General features: G+C 37.0%; 1 protein-coding gene across 4 annotated transcripts in view; it reads left to right on the top strand.

The window, feature by feature from the left end:
- Positions 1 to 13,764, top strand: part of MID1 (midline 1) — a 174,724-nt gene that overhangs the window by 132,052 nt on the left and 28,908 nt on the right. For all 4 annotated transcript variants that reach the window (XM_064646589.1, XM_064646590.1, XM_064646588.1 and 1 more), the window contains one exon: positions 12,128 to 12,235. In XM_064646589.1, the coding sequence (XP_064502659.1) occupies positions 12,128 to 12,235 (108 nt within the window). The remainder of the gene's footprint in view (positions 1 to 12,127; positions 12,236 to 13,764) is intronic.

The raw sequence follows: 13,764 nt of genomic DNA, 5'->3' as shown, positions 1-13,764 counted from the left end.
TTGTTTAGCAAAACTTTTTACTTTTTGCCATGGAAGTTCTCCGTAGGGCTTCTTATTTTCTGTCTTTTTTTTTCAAACTAAAATTCAGCAATCTAATTAAGCCCAAAAGCAACTTTTGTTTTTAAATAGATTCAAAGTCACGTCTTAAAAATTTGGCTTCTGCTTAAGTACCTTGTTGAGTGTGGTAATCATAGAATCTTAGAATTCCTAAGGGTGGGAAATACATCTTAAGATTGAGTTAACCCAGCACTGCCATTTCACCGCTAAACCACATCCCCAAGTGCCACTAATGGCACATGCTGCATTAAAAAAAAGAGACAAAAAAGCTCACCCAAAAAAAGCAAAGCAAACAAAACCAAGACAACAACAAAAAGACACCAAACCAAACCAGACAAACAAACAAAGCCAACCAACCAACTATTCTTCCAAAGACACTGTCTTATCAATTTTCATATCTGCTCCACAGCTGTGGAGCCTCACTAATTTCATGGAGCTCAATAAAACCATTAAAGTCTATCCACAGTATCAGACATGAGGTGAATGATTTAATTTCTTTGTATAGGCACCAACAACACCAGGCAGAACAACTGGAATGACTGTAGTAGGTAATGTGAGACAGAGATAAGGCACATTTTCTTCCTCTGTATATAAATCTCAGAGCAAACCCCACAAAGCAGATGGGCTCAGGACAGCATAAGGCCTCTTCTTCAGTGATGGCCTATGTCCAGGATGTGCTAGATTTGCAAAATTTAAAATTTCTCCTCCATCTTCTCTGCAGTTCTGCAATATATTACCAACTCTAAGGTTTAGTATTACAAAGAATCCAACTTGTTCAACTGGTAACAGATGCGCTGCTGTCCCTGGAGTCCTGTTGTAGAAAATTTCTCTGTAGACGTAAAGCAATAGCAGCAAAGTTGCTAATGAATTCCTACCATGTTTTATTCATCAAATTAGTCTAATTAGCATTTAAATTAGCTAAATATTAAGAAATGAGCTTCAGTCAAAACCCTGGACCTCGGCCGTGCTGGAAATCTGGCAAGTGGGGATGTTGGAGTAAACTTTAAAGTTATCTCTGTTCCTCAGAGCTCTGTGAAAACCTCAGATATGATGAGCATATCTCCAGCATTAGGGACGCTGTGGCTTAGATAGATTTTTAAAAAAGTCAGTACACTCTTTCTTTTTGCTTCTTTGTGATAAAAGTTTATCCCAAACCAGGAACCCAAATGAAGTAAACAATATATTGGTTGAAACATTAATGTTACAAATTTAAAATTACAAAATATTAGGAAAGGAAGTGACTGTATTAATGTTTTCTTTTTCATTTTTTGATACAATATATTACAGATAATGATATAAAATACATTCTACAACAATTGTAAACACGTAAAAACATAGGTAGTACAGTTTAAAAACTACTGTTACATACTTTGATTTTCCTTACCTAATTTGAATAAATTTTAATGTTGATTTAGATTCTGGGGGGGTTAAAACCAGTTTAAATAAAAAAAAAAAGCTTTTAGTTTCACATATAGTTTGAACTCTGAAAAACAAAGAAGGAAAGGAAATTATTATACCTGTGTTAAAGTTACCAAGTTTTTATTAAGGTATATATAAACTTGAAAAAGTTATGCTAACTAACATTTATTTGTAGCTATCAACATTTTTTTAAGCCTTTGTCATGTCGTAAGCCAAAAAATTTGGTATTACATGAAAAATTAAAAAAGAATGTCTTTTTTGGCTTTTGATGTGGAGCAGAAGCTGATGTTTCTGAAAATGAACAACAAACAGACTCTGTGTGTTTTGAATAAATTAATCCTTGCCAGCCAAACCAAATGTTGTCACAGAGCCACTGTTTCTCATCAACAATGTGAGCTGTCAATGGCTTCCCAGCAACCAGCTTCACAGCAGATGAGTGATCCCCATACATCCTTCCCAACAGTAAGTTCTTTTATAGCAAAGGCCAAATCCCAATCACTCTGTGTTTTAAAACTAATGCTTATTCCTTTATGAAAGAGTTATTTTCACTTTATTCTTACATGAGCAGGCAAGCACTGATCGGTGATGTGGGTTATGGAAGCTGAATGCCTTCCAGCCACTGGGGAGGGTGGATCTGGGGTGGCCTCTCATCACAGCAATGGAGGCCTAAATCTTAACTATTTTTAGATGGAGTTTATCAATTTATGATGGGATTTATCCTGATCTTGGGTGACGGAAGAAGTCTGCTTCCATTCTTGCATTCTGTGAGTGGTTCTGGTCAAAACAGCAGGAAAACTTCTGTAAATAAATCAAGCCGAACTTGTATTCTTTACTGTTTTATGTACAGAGAGATAATATTAAACATTTTATAGTAATAATAACAATTTTAATACCTGAATATCTGATTTCTTGCTTAACATGGGTGTATAGTCTATGCTAATATTTTATGGTAACAATTTTTAAAATGCCATTTTCTCAAAAGGAACCACACCCTGAAATGTGAATGCTAGAGACTGTAACAGTCCTTTCTGTCCCAAATATTTCTGTTTCTTTGCGTGTACACTGATACACAGGGTTTTCTCATCTTTCAGATATAACACTAACATATTTTTTGTTTTACACTAATTTTTCCGTCTTTCCACTCTCCCTTCCTCTGTAATCCTGTCTGTCAATTCTTGGTTTTTCAGAAACCCCAAAGGCTGTTAATCAGGACAGTTTTTGTTTTCCTTCCTAGGAGATGATGGCAGGTCTACACTCTCCTGGTTTTGGCCAGGCTGCTTTCTGCAGAGCACCGCCTCACTCAGGGCAGTTCTCTGGGTTGGCCCTGCTGAGGCAGCTCTGCTCCCTGCTCTCTGTAGGGAAGCCAGCTGTAGCTGCCTCCCCAGGGGCAGCAGGCTTGACTGCATAAAATGATAAACTGTTTCATGGGATAAATTATAGCTTTCTCCACAGACTGAGAAAATTGAACGGAAATGGCCACAACGCAGATATATATTTGTTTGTATTCCTAGTCTGCAGCATTCACACATCTCATAGTATCTGTAGAAAACTTTTTTAAGAGCATTTAAAACTGTCTTGGATAATTTTACCTTTAAATTTTGTGCAGGAGCCTTGGACTAGTCTTCCAAAAACACGGTTGTAAAATTGGGATTGACGGGTTTAGGATATGGCAATATAGGTTAATCCCTGGGTGGTGACATCCCTGTGGTCATACCAACCCACTGCCAGGTTTCCCTTCCTCCTGCTGTGTGCTGAAGTGGCCCCAGTGTGGCCTTTAGCGCACATCCCCTGCCTGTGAGTGACGCAGCACTGCCACCCTCCCTGCCACATTCAAGGAGATGGGGGCTGCACCCTGCTCTGATTGCCTGTGCCTCTTCCAGCTGTATGCAGCTCCAGATTTAGCCACTTGAATCAGGGAAGGATATAATGCTGCAAACACTTAGGTTCTCCCCTTGGTTTTAGTGTCACAGGTTTCTCTGGCTGACAAAGTGGTATGTCACAGCAAATTTGCTTCTTTGTCATAATTTCCATTCTATGAATGTGTGAGGTTCCTGCAGAGGTTTTTCAGATCATGGTATTCATTGACATAAACAAAAAATTTGAACATCAGTCTTTTATGCCAGTTACTTTTTTTCTAAGCAATTTGAGTTTTGTTTCTGGATTTTTTTCTCATCTCTTCTAGGAAATATATGATTAAATGTCTGTTATACAGTCAATGTCATGAATCTTCTCATCTGTTAGGCAGAAACATAATCTGAACTCAGCTTGAGGAAAAATTAGAGCAATTATCTAGGGGGGAGGGGAAAGGAAATAGGTTTTGCTTGTAGACAGCTTTATAACATCTGTATCTCACTCTTTCTCTTTGTTCTGTTTTGTTTTCAATTCACCAAGCATCATAGGAAGCAAATTCTGGACATCACTGCAAAATAATTTTTGCTTTCATGAAGAAGAAAAGGCATTTTCCTCTGTGTAACCCTCAAACTGCTGCATCCTTTCTGTATGTAGTGGAAATGCTCAGTTTCTAGCTCACTTCTAAAGATCTTCAGGCTAAATCTCAGCATAAAGTTCCCAGCCAAAAAGTGGTTTTGTGTGTGTCAAGGGGTGTTATATAATCACCTGCATAAAAGGTAGTACATTGAAAGACCTTTTATTTCACTGGCACAGATGCTCAGCACTCATACATATTAGATATATTTTAGATCAGTGTAACAGCAGTATTGCAAAAGTGATGAAGGTGGCAGCACCTGAAATTTCCTGCTGTGGCCATTTTTATGTATGACTGATCAAAAAGAGATGAGCCAAATGGTAACACTATAAATAATGGAAATTCAAGTTTCTGGTAAGACTTCAACTATGAGACTGCTCCTTCAAATTTTGTAGCAAAATGTCTACATCAGCTTGTGTATGAGATACATGCAGTGCTTCTGTTACTTGAGGGACAGCAAAGTCAAAACTCATGTGTCAACATGGTTCTCTAAGGACACTCGAAAAATAAAGAGTCTGTGACAATAAAAAGCAATGAGTATCCTGTTTTCACTATTTTTCATGGTACTCGTTCCTTGAGATTTGGGATTATTTTAGCCAAAACTCAAGTAAACTGAGAAGTTTTCAATAGGAAAATTTATTTGGAAAACCTGTATGTAAAATCTGGTGACTGAACTGCAGCAAATGGCCTTCAGTCATGCAAAAGTGGCCACTACTAGTTTGGAATAAGGAATCTGCTTTGCTGGGGATTCTTTTTAGGACAGGGCCAATGGGTTAGATAAGTGCTTACCATCACTGTGAAATGCATGTGATAACTTGGCAGATAACTTGGAAAGTAGCTGCACTGAAATTTTCTTTTTCTTTTGCCCCAGCATCTTCCATTTATGTGAAAATGCTTGTTCAGCACCTACATTTATTTGCTATGTTTAAGTGCTAGAAGTAAATGACATTTTTTGATTTCTGAAATAGAAAAATATGACTTAAAGAAAGTCAGGAGTTCTCACTCTCAATAAGAGACTAATTAGCAAACTTCATGATGTGCATAAAACCCTAGGGAGAAGTTCACAGCATTTTTTTTCCTTGTAATGAGAGAAGGTACAAGAGACACTTTCTCTATTAACATTATTTTGATGAAATATATGGCATGATCTCCTTTTAATTTCTAATTACTGTCATTCTACATTTAATTCCACTCTCACAAAAGTTGAATTAATTCAATGGAAATCTCAGGTAAGCTTTAGGCAGAGTCTTAAATTTATATAGCATTAGAAAAGAGAAACTTCAGAAATAAAAACTAACAAAACATGCTGCATGACATATGGCAATACAGAATATTCATTCAAGGATGTCCTAAGTTGCATGCCTAGTAAGCCGTAGCCTAGTAGTCAAATACTATTTCCCTAAAGAATTATTAAATTGATTTCACAAATTACTAATTAAAAGTATAATGGGTTCTATATATACATAGATCTGCAGCACTTATGCATACATTTTATGTACAGATTAGGCACCTGCTGGAATACATTATTGCACCTACAACCGTTTTGTACCATCTGTAAATTGGAGTAATAATTATGGTTAAGTGTCACACAAATTGTATATAAACTAACAGCAGTGCTTGTCACTGCCTGTGAAGGTGGCCAGTTCCCATTCGCTCCATCTCTGTCTCGCATCCATACATGTGTATGTGTTCAGGTTTTTGTTAAACTGATATTCTTGCAAAACTTTGTCCTTAGACTAGTAAATGTGGCTTGGTTCTCTCTTAACCACCGATTAACTAATGCAGCAAGTAATATTTTGTGCCTGCCTTCAGAGACCATAACTTGTTAGTCAAAATGTTGTCAAGTTATGGAACCTTCTATCTCTGAGACATTTATCTTCATGGGAACAAAATACTCATGAGTTCTTCCTTTTTCTACCTAACATAAATAGCTAAACAGGAATTAGAGCAACAAGGAGGACAAAGGTATTGTTTCTCTTGTGAGTATGTTAAACACAAGGCTAAAGACCCTGGATCCTGGATGAGAGTTTTGAGTACTGTATTAGTTACAAGGGCACTGGTTTCATATTCATTAAAGGATGGGCAGTCCTTTGAATTGCATTAATTATTTTATAGTTTTTGCTTTTCTACCCTAAATTAAATGTACCAAGCAGAATATTTTGCTCAGATGGAACAAAGGTTTAATTTCAGCAGGGAAAACAAAGCAAAAAATTAAATTAATGAATAAATGTTGTTCAATTTAAAAGTATTTTCATTGTTCAGGTTCAAAGAAAGGACTAACATAAAGGGCAAAAATAATGCATGAAAATAAATTAATAATATCACCTTTTTCCTGCATCTTTAAAAACCCACATCCTCCTAGGGCTTAGTTTCACAAACAGCTTAATCTGGTCTTAAGACTCATTGATGTCAAAAGTCTCCCCACCTCTGTTTCTGCCCTCCCCATCGTGCTTCTCTACCTGCTGCCCTTGTGTCTGTGCAACATCCACATCAGCCAGGTGAGCTCAGCCCAGACATTGCTCCACTTGGCTGCACCAACTTCTGAAAAAGGAAATAAAATGGGGAAGACCTTTGCAAGTTGTGAAACTATGGTTTGTCTCACAATAAATGCCTTTCTCCATTGTGCTTTCCTATCCTGAGAAATGTCAGCTATAGTTCCAATATGATGCTGCATTTGTATTTTGTAAAAACAATATTTGTTTCATTGAAGCAAGCGTAGTCGATGGTATTTACAGATATCAGCATAATCATCTCTGGAGTAGACCTTTATGAGAACTTTCCAGATCATCCAAGTTTATTTTTTATATTTTTAATGGAATTAGTATAAAAACAATTAGTTGGTTTGGTTTTTTTTCTCCTCCATGAAACTTCTGGTTCGGTTTTGGTTTGTGATTAGATTGTAAATGTCACTAGAGGACTGCTAGATATCTTGCTGGTTAGTTTCTCAACAATGTGTTTCAAAGCGCAGTGAGACAAAAAACTTTAAAATAATATTTTAGTTAGTAATATGAGTGTTTCAGTCTTCTAAAAAGGGTTTGCTTTTAGTCAAGATTGGGGCAGATAGTCTTATCTGCCTGACCCAAAGTGGTTAAGCTATCCTGGCCTAATCGATTCTCCATTCACACAATTCCTAAGTAGCCAGGGTAAGCTGGCATATTTTTGTACTGACCTTTGTTTAACCTGCTCTGAGACTGCCTCTAAACACAGGTCTCCTAGTTAGAGATAGATGTGGAATGCAAACAAAAACAAAGCCTCTGGCACACTTGAAATGGAAGATGACCGTTTCTTTTTCTTTTGCACCATTTCAGAATAAAGGATTTGTTGAAGATCCGTTTAGATGGCAAGCTGAGTAATACCATGTATTTCCAAAGGCTCAGTTTGTCGTAATAGATAAAATCAGATTTACACATAGACTAGACAAAGTCTGAAAAAGTTATATTCTAAGAGTTTCTTTTGCTCTACAGAAGAATAAATTGAATAATCCATAATATCAAACAGGGATATGGAATGAAGGAAGTTTGAATTCATGACCCTCATTCAACCTAGCCATCCATAAAAAGAAAGAGAAGAAACTTTTTCATAAATGTGCATTAATCATTATCCTTTGTATTTCTATTAATTAAATAAATGAAACATGGACAATGTTAAAATATTACTTCAATGTATTGTGAATCTATGAAGAAAAGTTATTCCCTTTACAACACAGAGGAAAATAGACCTCTCTTTAGAGGAGTATAATCCTTTAATTCATCTAGGGACTCTAATCCAAGAAAATGTATTCCACATCTACATGACAATGAAGAAAGTTTTCCTAGATAAACAGGTACCAGCCATTATATGTATTCACTTTAGATTTTTTTATCCCAGTTTCTGAGCTTGGTGTAAGAAGGAATTCAGGCTCAAATCTGGAGAGAAGTATATGACGATGTACAGTTGTTGAGTGGAATCCTACCATTTGCTTTTCTGATGTTTTTGTTTTCTTGTGAGTATACAGTCATTCTGTAACTATCAACTCAAATGCATAAAGAAAAATTCATACCTCTTCTTTACCTGCCTACCCACAACTACAAGGAAATTATTTTTTGAGGAATTGAGACTATTTTTATATCATGAAGCTGAAACTCAAATGCATACCTCAGTTTCCAAAGATAAGGCTGTTTCTACCACCTGCTTTCTTTCACTTTGCATTTTGATGAATTTGTCCCAGTCAGTGTAGTCTTAAAAAAGCAGGCCCCCTCTAATTTAGGGTGTCTTATTTTGCTTGTCATTTAGAGATTATTTGCCAAAAAGACACACGAGGATTTCCACTTGTGGACAGGATTGCCTCATCCCTAAGGAATCTCAGAGTGAGAGTTTTGTTCCTGCAAGGAAATTTCTGCTGAGACACTACAAAAAATCCTTTTCTTCAGTATATTAGTGATGAAGTTTTTGTGGGTATGACTTTAGCCCTCTGACTGTTTGCCTTTGAATTAACCATAGAAGCTCCACTGTAATCTTGAATCTTTAGCCATGCTGTAGTGCTGTGATTTCTCAAACATCTGTTGGGGACTTTGAAACCACCACATTCATTTTCTTATGACCTAAGCTGCAATTTAATTCAGGTCTCTGAAGATGAAAGCCAAGGAAGCCTCTACAGAGAGCAGAACACTTCCAAAACAGTTCTGAGGCTGTGGAGATGGGAACAGCTGGCCTGCTCTCCCTTTTTGCTTGGGAGGGATTGTTGTTTCCAGGTCCCTATCAGACATCTGAGGAACCCCTATTTTTCTTTTTTTACTACAACCACTTCCTGAGGCGAAGTGCAACAGTCCCTATCCATCTGCCTGGAAAACCTGGAAAGAAACTTGAAATTTGTTAGTTTTTTTTTTTTTTTTCAGTAACCTGTTTGAGATCTTTGCATATTACAGAAGTAGGAATAAATTCCCCACAAAAGCGGGAGGACTAGAATCAGTTCTTGCTTGCTTGTTTGTAGACAATGTCATAGTTCTTGCTAAATCATAACTAAGCCTCTGTTTTTTACTGTGGAAAAATGTAGAATGTAAAACCTCAAATATTTTCACCAGACAGAACTTGCATTCCTTGGCCAGCCCCAGCTGGAAGTTATTGTCAAGGTTGTTGTTCATCAAAGGACTCAAGCAGAAGGCAAAGCCTTATTCTGGTATTTCTGTAGCACCTGTACAGTGGAGCCCTGATCCATGCCTATGGGTCTTTGGTCTGACATATGACTCCTAGGAAACAAAAAAGTAAATAATATTCAGTGGTAATCTCACAAATGGTCCCTTTAGGGCCACAGCTAATATAGTGCACGTAAAATTAGGCATGTGCTCAATTATAAAGTTATTACTCAATCAGAGGTTTTGTAGGCTGAAAATGTGATTAAGGACTATTTCAGCTTGAGAAAAGCCCTAGATTAAATGTTGGGGGTTGGGTTTTTTCATACAAAGCTCAGATGTATCATATAATTTTGGAATATTCCTTTCATTTTTAATAAGCTTGTGCAAGCTATATAGTTGGAAATGTCTTCAAATGAAGTTTATAAAAGAGTGTACTATTCAGATTTCAAAGAAAGAAAGAATTCTGCAGTCAAAGAAATCCAAAGGTTTTTTCCCGAGCATGTTGGTTTTCTAAGTCTATGGCTTTTTAAGTTAAGATTCAATTAATACATTGTTATTCAAATCAACCAGAGCATTAAATGAAACAATATTGACTTAACCTTCCTGTTACTCTGTGTTTCATGACAGTTATCCCAAAAATTAATTAGTTCTGCTTGACAAAACAAGTTGGTGATGTAAGTGTTGCTAGAAGTAACGCTTTGAGTGGAAGCTACTCAAAAATCCCGTGAAGTGTTACTGTAATTAAGTGCCAAAGGTGTTACCATAATTAAGTGCTGAAGTTGGCTCTGGTGTGAGCTGACCTTGGTATTGACACAGGAGTTATGCCTACAAGCAGTGGATGTGATCACTGCCACTGGCTGAGCCTGTATAGGATTCCCCACTCTTTGGTGGAATTTCAGTCTACTTGTGAAACTGAAGTCAGGGCTGGGGAAACTATCACACTGAACAGCTTGTTGAGAACAGCCCTACAGAGTTTCGTGCTTGAAGGAAGGTCCATGATGCAGCCAAGGTGGTGGGACAACAAGGAGAGGCAATAGGAAGGACACTGCTGACTGATTAATTTTTCCAGGCTACCTGAGCTGTCAGTGGAGAGACACTGGCACTGTTGGAGGCTTTGGGTGAGCTGCTCAGTGGTCTGTCTCTCCTCATGGACTGTGGTGAGAAACCAGGCATAGCAAACAGCTAACCTAAGGAGAGAGGTAGGCACCTAAAACAGCACAGTGGAAGTTTCTTCATCTTCACCTCCTGCATGCAGATCTTTTCAGCACTTACAGTTACATTGGACCCCTTCCAGAAACAAATGTATTCTCTCTTCATTATCTTGATATCTAATTAATAACTAAGCTTCTAAAATGTGCAAACAAACCTTTATTTTATGAAGGTTTGAGAAGGATAATCCAAAACCTTGATGAAAGCAAGCCTTTGCAAAAAGTCCCCTCTTTGCCTGGAGGATACTGTGTATTTCACATAAGGAGGTTATTTGTAAAATTGGTCCTGGTCCAAATTTAGATATATAAGCATTTGCTTAAGCGTAACAAGCTCCATAATGTGCTTACAGGTAAATGCATGTTTAAGCACATTGTTGGAAGGAAAAAAAAAGAATGCTGATGCAGATCAAGGGGCTCATCAGACTGAAAAAATAACCAAGGGGTGAAATACAGTTACTTGTCACCTGAAACTATTGCCTGTTATTGTTCACCACTGATTCTTACTAGCACAGTGGAAAAGGTGACATGGCTGTAGGGGCAATTAGCCTGCTTTACCTTCTTGCCCTCTTTTACTCTTAGCAAAGTGCAAATGGAAACATAGCTCTGAAATCAGTCCTTTCAATTTTGCTTTATTCTAGATATGATTAGACCTTTGTGACTTTTTCTCTGACTCTTTACACATACATGTAAGGTAACCATACTACCGCTGAAGGGGAAGTACATTTTCTTGTTGTACAAAATGATGACTTTTCACCGAAAAAGTCAACCTCTCCAGAAAAAAAACATTTTCATCTGAGAATCAAAACTTTTCTACTATCAGTTTTCTTGTTATTTTTTTACAAAAGTCAACTTTTTCCATAGAAAGCTAATGTTCTTTGTGAGCTTTTTTGCATTAGAAACAGTTTCATTGGCTCATATATTTATACTTTAGAAAACTACATGAGCACATCTATTATTTTCTGTCTGATTCACTGCAGGCAGTCAAGACACATGACTTGGTATTGTCACTTGGATCTTTGGTAGTTCAAAACTTTTGGGAACCAATATGTGGACATATATGGGTATCATTAGTTCACTTCCTTTCCAGTAAAAGAACTTGCGGTCATTAAATGCAACTGGAAGGAGGGAGGTTCAAATCCCTCTAAAGAGACAGTTGCTCACGTCCCTCTGAGTTAAACTGTGGTGCTTATTGCTGTAGAATGGTGCAGATACTTAAAGTTTCCAGGGGTTGAAGGAGAGACCAAATAAATCTATGTAATATAATTCTTCTGAGGATTAGTAATGATGTACAAATTGTGTCTGATTCAAGAAGACTCTGAGCTGCAAATGGTTGGAGGATGAGAAAACATTCATGGGAGTCATCATACATGTTGGGACTTTTTCCTTACATGCTTTACTAGCAGATCCTGGCACTAGCAGCAGTGAGAGAGGGGATACTGCACTAGATGGATTGTCTGATCCAGTACTCGTGCTCTTAAGTGCACTAGTGTTCACTGCAGTCCTTTATATGGCTGGAAACTGTGATGTGTTAAGCACATCCTGAAGAGACGTCATTTCTCACTGATGTGCAGTAATGACTCAATACTCACAGGACCAGGCTTTTCTCACGTGGGTTAGAAATACCTGATTATCTGCTTGCAAGTCCTGCCTCCTGTTAAAAAAGACATTGAGACTCAATTCAGTATTTCACAAAATACAAGAGAGAGAGGAGAAAATAACATACAGATTATACACAGAAAGAGCAAAAAAGTGCCAAACACAACATTTTTGAAATTACAATTTTCAAATTAGAAAAGGGGAAAGGAAAATGTTAAAAACGGGTTTGTTAATCATCTTTTTCTTTGTAGGTAAATGCATCCCGCCAAGAAACCAAACTGATGGAAGAATGTGACCAGCTCATTGAAATTATCCAGCAAAGAAGACAAATAATTGGAACCAAGATCAAAGAAGGAAAGGTAAAAGCTTTTCTTCTTTAGATCCCAAGCAGGTCAGTACTGCTTCCTTGGGTTTACAGCTTTTTTGACTGCAGGTACTATTAATACAAAATTGTAAAAGTTCTTATGTAGTCCTGGGCTACTGCTACTTTCATATAAAGAAGAATGAAATACTTGAAAAATTAGTATGCTAGACCTCAACTGTTTATTTGGCATTTCTCTTACTAAGTGTAATTGTGTTTTTTAAGGATGAAAACAGACATGATGTCACAATCAGTAAATCACAATTAAATTATGTCTACTTAATGATTCCTGAACTATGTTTTATGCCTGACAGTTTTTCCCCCCTAGTTTTTACTTTCACAAAATGTCACAGCATTTGGAATCATGTCTGGCAATTATCTACATGATTTTTTTTCTAGATAATTCCATTATTTATTCAAATACTATCACATAAAGATTTTATTCCAGTCATTGCATGTGTGTGTGTAATTCATGCGAATAGGAAGTCTTAATTTATTTACAAAAAAAGATATTAATAAGCATGCAAGAAATTAAATTGTGTGCATTTCTAATTCCTGAGGTTCAGTGATTATTCGTGGCAAACATATTGAGCAGGAAAAATCTCTGATATTTAAGTTTCAACACATTTTGCTAGCTGTTAACTCAGAAATGCATTACAGTTGAATTAATATTTTTATTTGCTAGGTGCACAGTATTTACTCTTTAACTGCTAACCTAACTAAGTCAAATATAAACTCTTCTTGTGTGGGAAAAGCTCAGGAAAGGAAGAAAGTCAAGAGCAGGTTAAATGGTTCATGTGGCTGTCAAGATATTCCAATTAAGTTGAAATGAAAAACCTGTAAGCAGGGGCTGACTTAAACATGTTTGAAGCCACAGGTCCTGTACACTGTGTGACAGAACCTGAATTTCCTCGTGCTGTTAACAAAATATAATTCCCTTCAAATGGAATAGATGGTCTTCTTCATGTTTGCTTCAACTCTGTTTCTCTGAGCAGTGAGACCAGATGTGCTGCCAATGAAGTAGCAAACTTTCCATTCATTTGAATTTGTGCTATATACATGATTGTTTTTAAAAACTTTTCTTGCAAAGATGTATTCTAATGTCCATTTAGCATGGAAGATTTACAACACATTGACTCCAAATTTATTTGAGCAGAGCTGATATCAGAATCTGTCCCCATTCTTTGTTCTGCTTTGTTGAGCCAAAAGTGATATCAGTGGAGGTCCAGTAAAGATCTGGAATGCTTTTACCCAAATGTTGTATATGTTGAAAGATTTCAGGGGCTCAAGAGACTCATGTGAAAAGCCACAGAAAATTCTGCCCAATGTATCTTCTTTTAAGGGGGCCTTTCTGGAAGGTAGGGCATGACAGATCTCTCTGTAGGACTGTAGTTACAGCTACGGAGCTAAAAACATTCAGGTATAAAGTTCTGACTGTGTCTACAAGCCTGGAGATTCAACCTTGAAGTCATACAAGTGTGAAAACCCGGTGCAGCTCCATCCTTAATCTCACCTATCACTTGAAAC

Source organism: Pseudopipra pipra, chromosome 2 (genome assembly GCF_036250125.1).
Source record: "Pseudopipra pipra isolate bDixPip1 chromosome 2, bDixPip1.hap1, whole genome shotgun sequence".
NCBI classification, from domain to species: Eukaryota; Metazoa; Chordata; class Aves; order Passeriformes; family Pipridae; genus Pseudopipra; species Pseudopipra pipra.
Note: the sequence above shows the minus strand (reverse complement) of the source record. Positions and strands in the feature narration are given on the sequence as shown.